Source organism: Staurois parvus, unplaced genomic scaffold (assembly GCF_062004578.1).
Source record: "Staurois parvus isolate SC_StPar_1 unplaced genomic scaffold, SC_StPar_1.0 ptg000886l, whole genome shotgun sequence".
NCBI lineage: Eukaryota > Metazoa > Chordata > Amphibia > Anura > Ranidae > Staurois > Staurois parvus.
Window position 1 is genome coordinate 2,615,538 of NW_028318682.1, and position 19,403 is coordinate 2,634,940.

General features: G+C 44.9%; 1 protein-coding gene across 4 annotated transcripts in view; it reads right to left on the reverse strand.

Moving 5' to 3' along the window:
- Positions 1 to 19,403, reverse strand: part of ATAD2B (ATPase family AAA domain containing 2B) — a 193,373-nt gene that overhangs the window by 19,163 nt on the left and 154,807 nt on the right. For all 4 annotated transcript variants that reach the window (XM_089656093.1, XM_089656092.1, XM_089656091.1 and 1 more), the window contains 2 exons: positions 4,710 to 5,333; positions 72 to 166 (listed from right to left, as the gene is read on the reverse strand). In XM_089656093.1, coding sequence (XP_089512219.1) covers positions 72 to 166; positions 4,710 to 5,333 — 719 coding nt within the window. The remainder of the gene's footprint in view (positions 1 to 71; positions 167 to 4,709; positions 5,334 to 19,403) is intronic.

Genomic DNA, 19,403 nt, shown 5'->3' on the forward strand with positions numbered 1-19,403 from the left:
GAATCAGACCAATGTGGACAAACACCAGACATTTTATAGACCAGACATAAGAAAATCGGCAGTATCATTACCTCTAGTTTGTTGTGGTCAACAATCAAAGGTGGTTCTGGGTCATGGTTCTCATTCAAATAAAGGTCCTTGTGTAGAATTTTGCTGCCTGGATTACCTATGTCAGAACAAACAAGATGCATGTTAAGCAGATATTAAATGATTTTGTAGGAAAAATAGAACATTACCAGAAAAATGGTACAGCTCAAGTGTAAAGCTATTTTTTTTTGGAATAGAGAATGTTAAAGCCCTGGTTAGATTTATTTTTATGCCTGTGTTCCATGTAGATGTCATCTCTTAGGAGACAAATTTAATGTCAATTTTCCCCAAATAATCCCCATTGTATTTCAACATCTCCAGCACATTATATCACTCATCTGCTATTCAAGTAGTTGCTCCTGTCCACTTCCATACACATAGGCAGCCTGCCTGAAAAAACCTCCTTAGTAGCTGACCCCACTCCGATCTGCCTTAAAGACAAAACAGGACAGAAGTTAGATCTGTGCCCCCACACAGCCACTCTTGTGCTGTCAAATACTGTACTTTCACTGGGTTCACTAAGCTGTTGCTGCAACAGAGGGAGTGCATTATTTGAATGGGCCAGTGCTGGGAGTACATTTTTAACCTCCAGTAATGGCAAGAAAACCAGGAGAGTCAGCTACCAAGTAGTCCTTTAGGACAGGCTGCTCACAGCCTACATGTATATAGGGAGCCAGGAGCAACTGGTTGAACAGCAAAGAAGTGGTCTATAATGTGTTAGGAATGCATGTGGAATTTCTTTGGAAAATGGTTATTAAAGTTGAACTTACCCATGTGTCCCCAATGACACAAAAGAAAAAGGAAATGCCACCAGAAAAAAAAGTGTCCCCTTTGGAAAATTCCCCCTCTTCTGTTTTGATGACAACTTAAAGTGGTTGTAAAGGCTTGACATTTTTTACCTTAAAGGATAAGTTCATCTTTGGTCAATAATAATTTTTTTTTGCAGGTAAAAAAATGTGCATTATTTTTGTTCAAAAGGAGCCTGGAAAGCATTGCACCACCAATCAGTAGATCGCTGAAGCCATGCAGGTCTCCTGCAGACCTGTCAGAATATCTGTTTGCTGTATGGGATGTACGAGCAAGCAGATATACTGACAGGAAGCTTCAATGAACCACCACGGCACTGCACAGTCACATGTTTTACAAATGCCAGTAGGAAGAGGAAAGCACAGGGCCATCGCTGAAGGTTTATAGATAGATAGATTTTTTTTTTTTTTCACCCCCCACCCTCTCTCTAATCGGGTTATCTCCCAGCATATATCCACATGTAGCTTGTTTTCCTGTATTTAAGCCATTGTATAAGCCATGTGCTATGAATACAAAAATTCATCTCACATGACATTAATCATTAAGGAGAGCCTGACATCGAGCTCCTGATATTTGATATTTTAAGATGATGTTTGACTAAGGATCCAGAAGTGGTTGCTGCTTTGATTATCCAGCTGCTCAACATTTACAACCAGATGGATTCTTTGGGCATAACCTTTCTACACAGCACCAGACTCCCTCTGTCTTCAGGAAGCTCCAAGCAGCCATTTCCAAGGAGACCAAATGCTGAAGCTACTGAAACAGGGACACAAAGCAGAAATAGTTTGCCAGGCACTGGCTATGCAGAAGAGATTTAAAATGAAGTTTCCTCCTGCTTTACAGACTGGTGCAAACGTAACGAGCCAGTCAACATACATATCACACAAAATCCTATTTTATATAAATGAGTTTCTAATATCAGTATTACACATAAAGGAGCAAAGCACATAACCATAGATAAATATATAAAAGTTTCAGAAGATTGTTATAACAGAAGGCTATTTAAAATCAAGGTTACACTTTCTGCTCAGTACTTTCATAGATGTAAGCTGCCATCTTTAGCCTCTGATGGCGGCTAACAAAGTGATAGCTGAGGCCTGTGTCCTTGGGCCTTTGTGTCAGATAGGTTTACCCACACAAGTATATAAAGATGCAAAACCTGCAGGTCAAAAGCAGGTCAGAATGAGGTAAACTAGCGGTTACTGGATTCTGAATGAGCTCGGAAGCATCTTGAATTGATGCCATTGACACAGGCTCTAAAGCAGTGGTTCTTAACCTGGGTTCGATCGAACCCCAGGGGTTCGGTGAGTCAGTCTCACGGGTTCGGCGGAGGTGAAGACCCACACCCGACTCATATGATTCGTGATGACATGCCCCGCTTGTCCATCATTGGCTGCAGGTGGTCACGCAACATCGCTTAGCCCAGTGGTCGGCAAGCCGCGGCTCGCGAGCCACATGCGGCTCTTTACACGCTTTAATGCGGCTCTTGTGTGCCGGGAGCCCGCTCCCCTCCCTCCTCTCGGGCGGCAGGGACTCTGCAGCGTGATCCAAAAAAAAAAAAAACAGAAAGGGCAGCGCGCTCAAATGCAATGATTGGCCAGTCTCGCTGCCACTCACATCCTGATAGCCAGTGATTGGCTGTCAGGATGTGTGTAGGCGGGGCAGCGTGACGAACGTGAGAGGAGCTAGGCTCCTCTCACAGTCCGCCCTGAACACCGGAACGGTGCGGGAATACGGCGAGAGGAACGCGCGGAGCAAAGGTAAGTGAATTGACACAGGGGGGACTTGGCTTACTACTTGCTACTTACTTACTACTACTACTATATAAGGGATGAATTAATATGGGGGATGAATTACTATATGGGGGATGAATTACTATATGGGGGATGAATTACTACGGGGGATGAATTACTACGGGGGATGAATTACTATGGGGGATGAGTTACTATATGGGGGATGAATTACTATAGGGGGGATGAATTACTATAGGGGGGATGAATTACTATAGGGGGGATGAATTACTATAGGGGGGATGAATTACTATAGGGGGGATGAATTACTATGGGGGATGAATTACTATATGGGGGATGAATTACTACATGGGGGATGAATTACTATATGGGGGATGAATTACTATGGGGGATGAATTACTATAAAACAGTGGTTCTTAAACCTGGGTTCGATCGAACCCCAGGGGTTCAGTGAGTCAGTCTCGCGGGTTCGGCAGAGGTGAAGACCCACACCCGACTCATATGATTCGTGCAGTAAATATTCATCATTATGTTTTTGTTTTTGTGTGAAAATCATGTTTTAATGGTTTTGTTCTTTGTTCTTAACGGTTTTGTTCATTTTGTGCACCTATGTATAAATATATACCTATGTTTTGAATTTTAAAAATCATATTTTATTTTTCCAATTAAGAAGGGTTCGGTGAATGCGCATATGAAACTGGTGGGGTTCAGTACCTCCAACAAGGTTAAGAACCACTGCTCTAAAGCATACTGAACTAAATACACGTGTTCTTACTAAACTGATAAAGCCACTGCTGTTAATAATATATGTGCTGTATACGTAAAAGTAATATAGTTTTTTTTTTTTTTTTTTCTAAAAAAACAATACATCTATATAAATGAGACACATACATTGATTAAAAATGAATAACGGTTCTTGGGCTATAATTTCTCATGTATTCTAATCTCAAAGGGATAGCAGTGTTAACACCTTTGAAATATTTCAAACAGCAACAAGATTTGTATGGTTATCCAGCCAGAATTGAGATCTATGGCTTTCTTCTCCACTCTGAGGTTCCAGCTTCTGTTTATTCCTCATACTAATATATCCAGAACACCTGAGATTTTTCAAATAGATCTGTTCCACTTTCAGATGGAAGCATTTTATATAAGACTACATTGTCATATTTCCTACAACAAGCTATATGCAAGTTAAAGTGAACCTGGGCTTGCCCTTGCAGATCAATGCAACAGATTCACTGCCAACTCTTGTGCAGCTTATCCCCACCCTTTGCTCCCTTATCACTCCATGCACGCTTTTGGGAACAAAGAGAAGCGATGGCGTATACAGGAGAGACAAGGGCTCTGTCTCCCCTGGCCTACACAAACTGCTGTTCCTAACAATAGGTAACTCAGGCACCCAGAACTGTATTGTAAAGGTATCGCATTGCCTTTCTATACCTGAATGCATTGGGCCACGTGGAGTGAAGAAAATACACAGTGGCAGGGGAGCAAAGAACTGGGGATAATACAACGGGGATCATGGGCAGTAAGGCCTCATTCACGTGGGCATACCTATTTGTACACCCGTGCAAAAAGCCATCTTCTCCCGCATGGGATGTACAGCTATTCTGTGCAACCATGTGTAGGCAGTCCCATTCATGTCTACTGGGTTGCAGCGTTTGAACAGACCCAGCTGCTGGTATCAATTTAATAGCCGTGCAGGTGCGTGTCCCCGAACAAAGACAGTGTGCGGATAGGTATTCCCCTGCCTGAATAAGGCCTAAAGAAAACCCTTAGCCCGGGCAGGATTTGTGCTTAGTTTTGGGAAGGAAAAAAGTCAATTACAGTCGCAGGCAGTTGAGGATTTGGGAAACTCATGGACTTTAAGGCCCCTTTCACATGGATGCTGCTGACCCACCATAAACTATCAAATACGTGTGTAACATGTTATAAAAAGTGAACTTATCCTTTAAAATAGCCACAGTTCATGCTAAAACTGAATTAACAGTCTAGCCCTGAATGAAGTTAATGATAAATTGTTTAAAACAGATTTGATAAAAAACACAGAAAATACCACTTTACCTTCTGGCTCATCTCCTCTCTCCATTGCTTCCTGCTGGTTAAGCGGACCAGCTGCTAATATCAGCTGTGGTGCTTCATTACTATGCTGAATTTTAGAGTTGTGACAGTTGACCAATTCAATAACTGGGGGGTCTCTAGTCTCTGAATCTTTGTCTGTGGTTGCAAGGGCATTGTTTTCCCTCTTCCCATTATGGAAAGCAGATACAGGTGTGCTTTCTAAGCTATCCAACGAAGAGTTTCCGTTTAAATAGTCTGTGGCAAGAGGCTGGTTCTTGGCAGTAATTGTTTTGCCTTCCAGTGCTGAGTTGCTATTGACCAACATGGATTCATTGGAGCTTTCTTCCTCTGCGGACTCCAAACTGCTGCCCTTGCCAAGTATCCCGTTCTGGTGCTCCACGTCTCCATCTGTCACATCACAAGAGGACTCATCATTTGTCATGGAGTGGTCTCCAGTCTCTTCTCCGTTTTCCTCCAGGCAATCACCATTTTCTAATGGGTCATCATTTTCCTCATCATCTCGGAACTTAGAATCCTCATCTTTCTTTAAACAATAGTTGGACTTCTTCTTCTTAATTATCCCACGACCCCACTGTGAGCGACGGCGTTGCTTCCGGCGAACTGGGACTGTTAAAAGAAAAAAACATTAAAGAAAAAAAAAGATTCCATGTTTTGCGTAGAAAACAAATCATATTGCAAAACTTTTTCCTGAAGTGTGTCTGTATGAAATAAATGTTGGAACACATCTGACAGGAGGATTTTGATAGGGGCCCCCAGTTAGGGAGATTCAGTCCCTCTATGTGTCCTGTTTACCTTGATCATCAAAAGTGAAAATAAAGGAAAATCCCAAATTTTGGGTTGTCCTCGGAACAGTAATAGAGGGGAAATCTAGTTCGGGTGACCTGGGGAGCCCCAAGCGATTCTGTTAATTTGCAGGGATTTCCTCTCATTTCCTGTTTTGGCTATGGGACAGGAAGTGAAGGTAAATCGCCCCAATGGTAAAAAATCTGACAGGGGTTATAACCCTCCCTTACTTATTCAAAATTAAAAAAAAGTTCTGCCTACAGTTCTACTTTAAGGTGGAACTTTAGCCAGAAAATTAAAACCTGCTAGATCACTTCATGCTGGCCCCTTTTGTAGGTATAACTATAAAAACATTAAAAACAAATGTCTATACTGTTTAAAATCCAGCAATACACTGTTTCACCCTGCTCTGCACATGCGGAGTTGCTCTCTAATTTTCAGCATTGGCTGAAAAACAGAGGCCGATCTGTTGACAACCGCAAGACTTGCTGCTGGACTACAGGACCTACTACAGAGCCTTGTGGTACACCATAGTGACTGGTCTTCATATTCACCGAACCCAGCCAAGGGTTAAGTCCTAGCTTGAACAACTTTTATGCAAGACTGTGCTGTGTAACTGCCAATATAAAAAAAAGGCTATGATCACAGCACCACCCAGGTCCAAAATATTTTTAATACAGTCAAAATACACAAAGATAGAAAAAGTGTGAGACTTGTGTTTTAATGTATTGAGGGATAGGATACTCTATATACCCACTTACACCATTTTTTTGTAATTTATGATATAGTCAACATTTAATCAAATTAGTCTGACATTCTCCTCCCTTAGTAAAGCCATGCTGCTTTGGGTCCAGCAAGTTGTGCGTTTTCAAAGTATGATGCTTTTTAGGAGCGATTCCATTACTATTACTACTGCAGCTGTTAAACTCACTGGCCTTCAAAGTTGCCAACTTCTTCCTTACTTGTGCACAGTCCATTCAGAAAGTATTCAGACCCCCTTCAATTCTCAACTTTGTTAGGATGCAGTCTGATACTACAGTTGTTTAAATTCATTTACAAGGTTTTGCAAACTCCAAGTGGAATTTCATGTGTTTTGTATGTAGAAGAGGCTTTCGTCTAGCCACTCTGCCATAAAGCCAAGATCAATGGAGGGCTGCAGTGATGGTTTCCTTCTGGAAATTTGTTATATCTCCACACAGGATCTCTGGAGCTCAGTCAGAGTGACCATAAGGTTCTTTGTCACCTCTCTTACTAAGGCCCTTCTCTCCCAATTGCTCAGTTTGGCTGGGCGACGAGCTCTTGGAAGAGTCCTGGTTGTGTTAAACTTCTTCCATTTGATAATTATGGAGGCCACTGTGCTCTTGGGAACCTTGAGTGCAGCAGACTTTTCTTGCAGCCTTCCCCAGATCTGTGCCTTGCAATAACCCTGTCTATGAGCTCTGCATTTTCTTTGACCTCTTGCTTTTTGCTCATATACTGTATGCATTGTTAGCTGTGAGGTCTTTTATAAAAAGGTCTGTGCCTCTCCAAAGAAAAATGTGAGGCACCTAAGCTAAATTTCATGTTTTGTTGCAAAGGGTCTGAATACGTATGCCAATGTGATATCTCAGTTTTTTATCTGTAACAAATCCACAGACATTTCTAAAATTCTGTTTTCGTTTTGTCATTATGGGGTACTGAGTGTAGATTAATGAGTAAAACAAACAAATTTAACTGTAGTATCAGGCTGCAACATAAAACTGAAAAAAAAAAGTGAAGGGGGTTTGAATACTTTATGAATGCACTGTATATGTACAATATTAGCTTTCACCAGTCATGGGGAACTCCTCCTGTTAGAAGAGAATGTACACAAAAAGACCAGTTAATGGTCCAATAACTACACCTCACATTTCCCTTAGAATTCCAGGAGGAATACCAGCAAGTTTATCAAGCTTTAAGTCAGCCAGTTCATCTGCTACCTCTGCCTTTAAAAATACTTAAAACTAATTGAGCTAGAAACAATGTACTCCAACTTTTTTAGTGCAATTTCTGAGAAAACTTAACAGAAGTAATTGTTCAAATGGTTTGCAACATTCAGGTCTTGCTCAATACATACTGTACCCAGTTTTAATTTTTGTATACATATTTTGTGTATATGTTCTTCCGATTATTGATCTAATTAAAGGTTTCAAACTGAGGTTATCATTCAAGAAATATTGTACATATTGTAATATGCACATGCTAGGCACAAAAGAAAACAGATGAAAATGGATGAAATTTTAAGGGCTTTCAAACAAAGTGAACTCAAAGATGGCAAGAATTCGGTGACAAAAGAGATTTCAGAATTTTCATATGACTGAACAAAATTGTACTTGTATAAGGCAAGTTTTAAGGAAGCTCCCTCTTTGGTTTGTAGGTAGACAGAGGGCTTCAAAAAGTTAAAGAAGAGTTACAGGTATGAATTTCATACATACAGTTGTGGCCAAAATTATTCAACCCCCACTGAAATTGAGTGTTTTGGCCAGTTTGACATTGCTTTTGATCATTCAGTCATCTTGCTTACATTTACATTAAAGAGGCACTTGTAGGTCAGACAAATATAACATAACAGTTATAATGAAATAACCACAAATGTCTTTTCTGTGCTCACAGCATTATCAGTTTTATTCAACCCCCAAGTGACATTCAATCTTAGTACTTAGTACAGCATCCTTTTACAGTTATAACAGCTTTTAAACGTGAAGCATAGCTTGACACAAGTGTCTTGCAGCGATCTACGGGTATCTTCGCCCATTCTTCATGGGCAAAGGCCTCCAGTTCAGTCACATTCTTAGGCTTGCGCACTGCAACTGCTTTCTTTAAGTCCCACCAGAGGTTCTCAATCGGATTTAAGTCTGGTGACTGCGATGGCCACTCCAAAATGTTCCAGCCTTTCCTCTGCAACCATGCTCTAGTGGACTTGGAGGTATGCTTGGGATCATTGTCCTGTTGAAAGGTCCAACGTCTCCCAAGCCTCAGGTGTGTGACGGACTGCATCACGTTTCCATCCAATATCTCCTGGTACTGAAGAGAATTCATGGTACCTTGCACACGCTGAAGCTTCCCTGTACCTGCAGAAGCAAAACAGCCCCAAAGCATGATTGACCCTCCACCATGCTTCACAGTAGGCAAGGTGTTCTTTTCATCATAGGCCTTGTTCTTCCTCCTCCAAACATAGCGTTGATCCATGGGCCCAAACAGTTCTAATTTTGTTTCATCAGTCCACAGAACACTATCCCACAACTTTTGTGGTTTGTCCACATGGCTTTTGGCATACTGCAGTCGACTCTTCTTATTCTTTGGAGACAGCAAGGGGGTACGCCTGGGAGTTCTGGCACGGAGGCCTTCATTACGCAGTGTGCGTCTTATTGTCTGGGCTGAAACTTCTGTACCCACATCTGACAAATCTTTTCTCAGTTCCTCAGCAGTCACACGGGGACTTCTCTCCACTCTACGCTTCAGGTAGCGCACAGCAGTCGAAGTCAGCATCTTCTTTCTGCCACGACCAGGTAGCGTTTCAACAGTGCCCTTTGCCTTGAATTTGCGAATGATGCTTCCTAAGGTGTCTCTTGGTATGTTTAACATCTTTGCAATCTTCTTATAGCCATTGCCCTTCCTGTGAAGAGAAATCACCTCTTCTCTTGTCTTCCTGGACCATTCTCTTGCCTTCACCATGTTTGTAACCACACCAGTAAATGTCTAGAAGGAGCTGAGTATCACAGTCATTTTAAAGCTGCCTAATTGGTGCTTATTATGCTTGATTGCTGCTCGGTGACATCCACAGGTGTTTTCAATACCTGATGGAAAGCACCTGTATGAACCTCTGTTCTTCAGAGTGGTAGTCTTTAAGGGGTTGAATAATTGTGGCAATGAAGAAACCACATAAGAACCATTTACTACTGTATTACATAAACAATTGATGTCATTTTAGTTGCATTTGGGTAGTTACAACGTCCTTGTAGGATTTGATTCTGAATACAATTCCAAATGTACACTATAGTCCCTAAACCCCTTTACAGCATTGGGGGTTGAATAATTTTGGCCACAACTGTAGTTACATTGGCCCAAAATGGACTAATGCCTCTGGAATCTAGAAATTACTGAAGCAGACACTGCTACTGCAATGATCACCACTTGCCTCCAGATCCAGTACTGAGCAGCTGCCCTGCTGCATTCTGAATACAGGCGGCCAGCCACTCGGCATGGGTGCCACTAAGAGAATGCTTTGCATTTTCTGAACAAATTACATTACATCGAGTTTATATAGCGCCAAAGGGTTTGCTCAGCGCTGTACAATAGAGGTGGGGACAATACATGAAACAGTACAGCAACTACAAACAGCACACGAGGGGTTAGAGGGCCCTGCTCTTTCGAGCTTACAATCTAGGAGGGAGCGGGTAGTGGTACAGGAGGAAGTGGTTGTGGGGGATGGAGTGGTAGGAGGAATGAAGGAGAACGGCAGTTAGGTGAGGGTGGGGTAGGCTTCCCTGAAAAGGTGGGTTTTCAGGAAGCGCCTGAAGGTGAGGAGGGAAGGTGACAGTCTGATGGATTGGGGTAGTGAGTTCCAGAGGATGGGGGAGGACCTGGAGAAGTCTTGCAGACGTGCGTGGGAGGAGACCAGGGGGCAAGATAGAAGGAGGTCCTGAGAAGAGCGAAGGGTACGGGTAGGGTGATACCTGGGAATCAGGTTGGTGAGGTAGTTAGGGGCAGTGTTGTGAATGGCTTTGTAGGTCAGAGTGAGTAGTTTGAATTTGATGCGTTGGGCGATAGGGAGCCAGTGGAGGGATAGGCAGAGGGGGGTGGCAGAGGTGGAGCGGTTGGTGAGGTGGATGAGTCTAGCCGCTGAGTTTAGGATGGTCTGAAGTGGGGAGAGCCTGCACTGGGGTAGGCCGGTGAGGAGGGAGTTACAGTAGTCGAGGCGTGAGATAACCAGGGAGTGTACGAGTAGTTTAGTGGTGTCTGGGGTAAGGAAGGTGCGTTTTTGCTGATGTTGCGGAGGTGGAGCCTGCATGTGTTTGTAAGTGATTTGACATGAGGTTGGAAGGAAAGGTTTGAGTCCAGAATGACGCCAAGGACTTTGGCTTGCGGGGCTGGATTGATGGTGGTGTTGTTGGTAGTGATGGATAGGATGGGGGGGGCGCGGGCAGGGGGGAAGACGAGAAGCTCGGCTTTGGAGAGGTTAAGCTTGAGGAAATGGAGCTACATCCAGTTAGAGATGTCGTTTAGGAGGTGAGTGATGCGGGCGGAGAATGTGGGGGTGAGGTGGGGGGTGGAGAGGTAAATTTGAGTGTCATCAGCGTAGAGGTGGTAGTTGAAGCCGTGGGAGTGTATGAGTTTGCCAAGGGAGGAGGTGTAGATGGAGAAGAGAAGGGGTCCAAGGACAGAGCCCTGGGGGACCCCAACAGAGAGGGAAAGGGAAGGGGAGGTGGCACCGTTGTAGGAAATGCTGAAGGAGCCTCGGGATAGGTAAGAGGAGAACCAGGAGAGAGTGGTGTCTCTGATGCCAAGGAAGAGTAGTTTATTAAGGAGGAGGGGGTGGGCAACTGTATCGAAGGCCGCGGAGAGGTCCAGGAGGAGGAGGAAAGAGTAGTCGCCTTTGGCTTTGGCGGTTAGTAGGTCGTTGGTGATTTTGAGGAGGGCGGTTTCGGTGGAGTGTAGGGGGCGGAAGCCGGACTGTAGTGGATCAAGGAGGTTGTTGTCAGTTAGGTGGGCACTTAGGCGGTCGTAGACTAAGCGCTCAAGGAGCTTGGAAGTGAGTGGCAGCAGGGAGATGGGTCTGAGGTTGTTTGGGTCAGTGGGGTCCAGGGAGGGCTTTTTGAGTATGGGGGTGATGTGCACATGCTTTAGGGGGGAGGGGAATACGCCGGTAGAGAGATTGAAGATGCGGGTGAGGGAGCAGATGAGGGAAGAGGGGGGGTGACCGGAGGAGTTGAGAGGGGATAGGGTCCAGGGGGCAGGTAGTGAGGTGGGCTTCTGAGAAGACCCTGGTGACTTCCTCAGTGGTAGTGGGGCTAAAGGAGTGCAGAGCTGGGGGGGTTACGGTAAGCGGGGTCTTGGGTGTGGTGGGGGGCAGTGCGGTTGCGAGGTCAGAGGAGGAAAGAGATGAGGGGAGATGGGGGGGGGGGGGGAGGTAGATTGCGAGTTGACTATGTCCTTACGGATTGCATCAATCTTGCTGTGGAAATGAGTGGCAATCTCGCGGGCGGTGAGTGAGGTACTGAGTGGAGGAGGGGGGGGGAGAGAGTAGGGAGTTGAAGGTGGAGAAGAGTCGGCGAGGGCAGGAGGAGAGGGTGTTGATCAGGGTTACGAAGTAAGCCTGCTTGGCGGCGTGGAGGGAGGAGGTGTAAGTGAGGAAGGAAGATTTGTAGAGGGAGAACGCACGAGGGGACCTGGTTTTGCGCCATAGTCTCTCTAGCGCGCGACTGTGGCGTTTGAGGCATTTAGTGTGGTCGTTCTGCCATGGTTGGAGCGGTCTAGGTTTGATGTAGCGTGTGGTTAGGGGTGCCAGAGAGTCTAGGGTAGCTGAAAGTGAGTCGTCGTACGTGGTGGTGGCTAGGTCAGGACATGACAGTGAAAGGATGCCGTCGTGTAGGCGGTCGGCAGCCGAGTGGAGGGGGGCCGGGTTCAGTTTGCGGAGGTTGCGGCTGGTGATGGTTTGGCGCTCTGGGGGGGGAGTTAGGGGAAGGGGAGATGGAGAACGTGAGGAGGTGGTGGTCGGAGAGAGGGAAGGGGGTGTTAGTAAAATGGAGAGGTGGGAGAAGTCGAGGTCCAGGGTGTTCCCATTGATGTGGGTGGAGGATTGAGTGTGCTGTGTGAGTGCGAAGGAGGAGGTTAGGTGGAGGAGTTGGGAAGTAGCCAGGCTGTTGTCGTTGATGGGGATATTGAAGTCCCCAAGGATGATGGTCGGTAGCTCAGAGGAGAGGAAGAAGGGAAGCCAGGTGGCGAAGTCATCCAGGAAGCGGGGTATGGATCCGGGAGGCCTGTAGATCACTGCGATCCTTAGGGGGGTGGGGGTGAAGAGCCGGATGCAGTGAGCCTCGAAGGAGGAGAAGGTTAGGGAGGGGGGGTTAAGGAGGACCTGGAAGGTGCTCAGTGGTGATAGGAGCAGGCCAACACCACCACCTTTGTGACCGCTCAGTCTTGGTGAATGGGACCAGACGAGACCTCCATAGGAGAGTGCAATGCGTTCTCAGATTGGACGAGATGGAGAGGAGAGATGGTGACAGGGCCAGAGGTGGGGTGAGTATTGCAGCCAGAGCTGTTTTTTTTTTTTATTTATTTCTAACATGCCAGGCTGCTAACTTTATTAAATTATTTAGAAACCTAAAATTGGGCTTTAGTTCCCAGTCTGGAAAAAAAAAAAAATCTAAAGAGCTAGAGCCTATGAATGATATTAATTCCTAGCTATTGGCTTCCAATTTGTTTTTTTTTTTTTGTTTTTCTTTTTAAGAAAAGCTGCCTTTTCACTTAAACTTATCATACATATATGCTCTTTTTCCAGGTACTAGATGCTAAAAGAACAAAGCCTGCACACAGTTAGCAGGAGACAAAAACAGATGAGAGCGCCAACATTTCCGTTTGCCCGCAGCTGGGAAAGAGCGCTTGCACAGCCCACCTCAAATTTTGACAGGGAGACAGAGCTGGAGGCAGACAGGCTTGCTTAACAAATCCCAAGGAAAAAGGCAAATGTGTCGGGTAATAGCTGCAGGCTTTTCTTAAAGCTCACGATACATTTTACCTAAACTTTTGCTCTCTGGTTTTAGCATAATGTAAGGCTGTACTAGTTTTTGGAATCATAGTGTTTAATTTGTGTTTAAACAAGCAGAACTTAAAAGGAAACTTCAAGTTCCTCCCCATCTAATCCCCTAACTCAAAATTTTCCTTACTTTCAAATCCAAAACTTTCCACCCCCGGCACATACAGCTCTGTTCTCGATCTATTTTGTTGTTGCTTATAACAAAATGTGATTACAGGAATGGTTAATGGTACCAACTATAGTATGAAAACCGTTCACGTGAGTTTATAGCGATTATAAAAATTATTTTTGTTTTTTTGTAAAATAACAAACATATCTATACTTACCTACTGTGTGCAGTGGTTTTGCACAGAGCAGCCTGGATCCTCCTCTTCTCAGGACCCCCGCCGGTGCCCCTGGCTCCTCCTTTCTGTTGGATGCCCCCATAGCATGCAGCTTGCATCCAATCATTGCTCCATGTGTCCACATACACATGGAGCTGTGACTTGGCCCCTCCCCCTCTTTCTTCTCCTTGGCTGACTGGCAGTGATCGACAGCAGCAGGAGCCAATGGCTCCCGCTTGCTGTCTCAGCCAATGAGGAGGCAGAGGCCCATGACAGCTGAGGTTGTTGTACACATCGATGGATCTCTATGGGGCTCAGGTAAGTAATGAGGGGGCTGGGGACACTGCTGCACACAGGGTTTTTATCTTCATGCATAGAATACATAAAGGTAAAAAACCTTGAGCTTTCACAACCAATTTAAGTGATTTCATAAACATCTGCTTTGAAAGTAACACGCTTGCTAGTTGTAATGAACCCTTGGACTTCAATAAAAATCTTAAGGAAAACAAAACTAAGAATTAAAGCTGATCTCCACCTTTTGATATACTTTACATAGTTTGTTTGGGACAGCTTGGCCCAAATAAACTATGTCCCTCACTAACCTGTGAGGCTGCTGGATGTGCGGTATAAACTGAATGTAGCTATAGCTACATACAGCAGACCACACTGTGTTCCGGGTGCGAGCCAAGACTTCCAGTCTCATACCCCAGGGAGGCTGATGATGTCACAATCTCTGACTCAGCCAGACTTTGTATTCATTTATAGGATACATTGCTTTCTCTGAATGGCTGAGCGCCGCTGTGATAGACTCTGTGTTCCTGGTATGAGACTGGAACACAGTGCGGTGTGCTGTATGTGGCCGCAGCTGCACATTTAGTGGCCTCACATTATTGAGGCACATACTTTAGGCCCAGCTGGCCCAAACAAAGTATATCAAAAGGTGGAGATCTGCTTTAAAGTGTATTTAAACCAAATTAGAAATGTGTAAAATGTAATTGATTTTTTTTTTTTACGTCACATTTATGGATTGTCTCTCATATTATGAGTTGTAAATGCTCCCTCTAGTGGTTATATTCATATCAGGGAAAGGATTAGCAATCCCTTTCATACCAAACCACATGGTTATGTTCTGTAAAATGTACACTGGTATGCAACGTATAGGGTGATGTGAAGTATTCTAACACCACATTGCACAGTCTACATTTTCTACTGTATTCAAATATCATAAAATGACCCTTCATTCAGTTCTATGTACACAGCGCACTGTGACGTTCTGCAGAGCCGTTTAAGGCATTCTTGTGCTTTGCGCTGCAGAAATATGGCATGTTGCATTCTTATGCAAGACACCTGTATGGTGCGAACAGTGTGTTGAGCCTGTGTTGGACTGACACTGATCAGCACAACTTAATGCATCTGGTGTGGACAAACCTTAAAAATAGGTGCAAACACTATCTCAATACCATTTAGTTTGTTAAAGCACTGTATCACTCTTCCCTATAAAAGCCTTATAAAAGGTTCTTCCCTATAAGAGGCTGTCCTACCAAACACAATAAGGTATGGGACAGATGCTTGCAACATGTGTTTCAGGTGTTTCTCCCTTCATGCCATTGGGTTTCTATATTTGACTTCTAGACTTTATAATGCATCCATCAGATATAGCAAACAAATACCCATACATTAATATGTAACTATTTACTGTACTTTTCCTTTTATTTTCTTTAGTCAGTTTATCAACACGCGCAATTGGCTTACGTCATTTCATACGGACTCGTAAGCTATATGTGTACATTGCACTTAATTTCTTAATAAAGCAGTTTTTTTGGTTTTTTTTTAAACGTAAAAAAAAAAAAAAACCCACAGACTCCTATGGGTGTGGCCTGCAGTCCTCATAAAAATGACATCGCAAAACAACAAATAAAAAAAAAAAAAATTAAAAAAGCAGTCCCCTTGCTAGTCTCCAAAGAAGCTTCAGCTGGCAAGTCCTGCAGGTGTCCACAGGCAGCCATGTAGCAATGGGCCCCTTTATACTCATCTAATAATGACTGCATTATATGTCTTTAAAGCAAACCATAAAAACTGTATCTCAAGGAACACAGAAAGTAAACAAATTAGGAGACATTTTCTCTGGTAATCATAAGATACAAGTTCTTATTCACAGATGTTTCCATGATTAAAGCTAAAGGCATAATAGCAAAGCCAAGAAAACAGACATGAACATACTCCGTGGACACAGAGTATAGTGAAACAAGATCGCCATCTCTTGGTAATACCGAGAAAAGTGTGATCTAGGGAAAAAAAAAAAAAGATTGGACTCTTCTTGAATACTGGACATTAAAACTTTTTAAGGTACTACATTTCTGATGTACACAGATAAATTGTCATTGTCAGAGAGGAGGGAGAAAAAAAAAAAGTTTTCCTGCTGAAAACGCATTATTAGCATGCCTATAAATCTGAATTAGTTACCAACGCTCTGAAAAAATCAGAAATGCACTATTTCGTCAAGCGCAACACACCATAGCACACAATGGTAGAAAATGAATGGCACCATAACGCATGCATAGTGGGGTGCAGTGCAGAATGTGTGTATGAGTAGCCCTTCTAATTTATAAATAAATTAAAAAAGAAAAATAAAAAATCTACCAGTTATGAAGTGGAGCCATCATACCTACATACCCTGTATTTATTGTCCCCTTAGGCCCAAATATCCAATGCTTCTCTGAATTGGCAAAGCTCTGACAATTCTAAATAGTGTTATAGCTTACCTGCCAACACCCACATACATTCATTCCTACTGATCTGCTATGAAGAGATGCCTCACTGCCAATATGAATGTGTAAGAGATGGAAGACTACCGTATTTTTCGCCGTATAATACGCACTTTTTCTTCCCCAAAACTGGGGGGGAAATGTCAGTGCGTCTTATAAGGCGAATATGGAGCGGCCGGTCCGGTATTTCCACCACGGCCGTGTCAGAATACCGGGCCGGCCGCTCAGCTCTGCAGCGGGACCTTACCTGTTCCTCTATCCAGCGGCGTGCTGTCTTCCCGGCTTCTGTAGTGTGGGCACTGGGCATGACAGCCGGGTGCCAAGTGCGCATGCGCAAGAAGCGGTGCTTTTTGTGAATGGTAAGGCGGTACCTGGGACACATGACAGATCCCAGAAGCCGCCGGACCAATCACAAAGCGCAAGTGCTTCTCGCTCATTCGCACTGGGCACCCGGCTGTCATGCCGAGCGCCATTACAGAAGCCGGGAAGACAGCGCGCGGCTGGATCGAGGAACAGGTAAGATGAAAAAAAAACTCTGCGGAAGAGTGGGTACCTGTCAAATTCAGGTACCCGCTCCCCACCTCCCCAAAGGTCAGCAGTCATCTGTGCTGTCCGCAGTCTCTGGCCATCCCTGTGCTGTCCGCAGTCTCTGGCCATCCCTGTGCTGTCCGCAGTCTCTGGCCATCCCTGTGCTGTCCGCAGTCTCTGGCCATCCCTGTGCTGTCCGCAGTCTCTGGCCATCCCTGTGCTGTCCGCAGTCTCTGGCCATCCCTGTGCTGTCCGCAGTCTCTGGCCATCCCTGTGCTGTCCGCAGTCTCTGGCCATCCCTGTGCTGTCCGCAGTCTCTGGCCATCCCTGTGCTGTCCGCAGTCTCTGGCCATCCCTGTGCTGTCCGCAGTCTCTGGCCATCCCTGTGCTGTCCGCAGTCTCTGGCCATCCCTGTGCTGTCCGCAGTCTCTGGCCATCCCTGTGCTGTCCGCAGTCTCTGGTCATCCCTGTGCTGTCCGCAGTCTCTGGTCATCTCCTGTACTGTGTCTGCAGTCCATTAGTTCAGAATTTTTTTTGTCCTGTTTTCTGCCTCTAAAACCTAGGTGCGTCTTATGGTCAGGTGCGTCTTATACGGCGAAAAATACGGTAACTACATTACTTTCAGAAAGGGCTGGGAGCTTGTCCAATCAGAACATTCAGGCACAAAGGCAGCATTAAAAGCTGCTGCAGGTATGTGCGTGCACCTCTAGACATCTGCACTTTGTACAAGCTAGCAGCTACCTCTCTCCCAACTGTTACATTAACCACACACACAGTTAAGTCCATATATATTTGGACACCAGCACAATTTTAGTTTTTTCAGGTATTTACCAAAACATACTCAAGCTATAGTTATATAATGGATATGGGCTGAAAGTGCACACTCTCAGGTTTAATTTGAGGGTATGTACATCCACATTGGAGAAAGGGTTTAGGAATTACAGCCCTTAAGAGTAGCCACCCCCCCTTTATCAAGGGACCAAAAGTAATTAGACAACTGAATCAAAAACTGTTTCATGGCCAGGTGTGGGCTACGCCTTTGTTTTTTCTCTTCATCAGTTAAGCAGGTAAAAGGTCTAGAGTTGATTCTAAGTGTGGTATTTGCATTAGGAATCTATTGCTGTGAACCTACATCATGCGTTCAAAGGAGCTGTCCATGTAAGTGAATCAAGCCATTGTCAGGATTCAAAAACAAACAAATCCATCAGAGAGCTAGCAGCAACAACAGGAGCAGCCAAATCAACAGTTTGGTACATTCTGAGGAAAGAAGAACGCACTGGTGAGCTCAGCAACATAAAAAAGGCATGGGCATCCACGGAAGACAACAGTGGTGGATGATCGCAGGATCCTCTCTGTGGTAAATAAAAACCCATTCACAACATCCAGACAAGTGAAGGACACTCTCCAGGAGGTGGGCGTATCATTGTCAAAGTCTACAATCAAGAGAAGACTTCATGAGAGCAAATACAGAGGGTTCACCACAAGGTGCAAACCATTCATAAGCCTGAAGAATAGAAAAGGAAGATTAGATTTTGCCAAAAAAAATCTAAAAAAGCCAGACCAGTTCTGGAAAAGCATTCTTTGGATGGATGAAACTAAGATTAATCTGTATGAGAATGACGGGAAGAAAAAAGTGTGGAGAAGGCTTGGAACAGCTCATGATCCAAAGCACACAACGTCATCTGTAAAACATGGTGAAGGCAGTGTGATGGTATGGGCATGCATGGCTTCCAGTGGCACTGGGTCATTGGTGTTTATTGATAATGTCACAGAAGACAGAAGCAGCTGGATGAATTCTGATATACTGTCAGCCCAGATTCAGCCAAGTTGATTGGACAGCGCTTCACAGTACAGATGGACAATGATCCAAAACACTGCAAAAGCAACCTAGGAGCTTCTGAAAGAAAAGTGGAATATTCTGCAATGGCCAAGTCAATCACCTGATCAAGCCAATTGAGCAAGCATTTCACTTGCTGAAGGCAAAACTAAAAGGCAGAAAGGTGGTTCACACTGGGGAGGGGCGTGAGAATAGTGCCTTGTGGTGGTTTGGTGTAGGCGCTCCCGACCCCGAGCAATAGTGCTTACATGATTGCTCCATTTGCCCACCCGTGCAGCACGCTTGTGTTTCCGCTGAGATGTGGGAGGTTCCATACAGCTGTAGGCCCTGTAGAGTGGAGAGAGCCCTGCAGCTTGTGTGCCGGGACGACGCCTGTCGTCAGGAGGAGAGGGACCTGGCGGAGGAGAGGAGGACCTGCTTGACCAGTCAGGTGACCGGGTGGGGGAGTCTGGGAGTCGAGCGCTGGAATCGGGAGGATGCAGTCTCCCAGCTCCTCCCCAAAGGGCTTCTGGCCTCTACCCCTATTCAGTGTGACTGATCCCTGGTCAGGGAGCAGAGCGGGAGACATAAGAGGAGCATTCTGCAGAGCTGGCCAGGAGATGCGAAGCAGAGGCATGAGAAAGGGATCACCAGCGTTGGGAGCCCCCAATGCACTGGAGAAGAGCC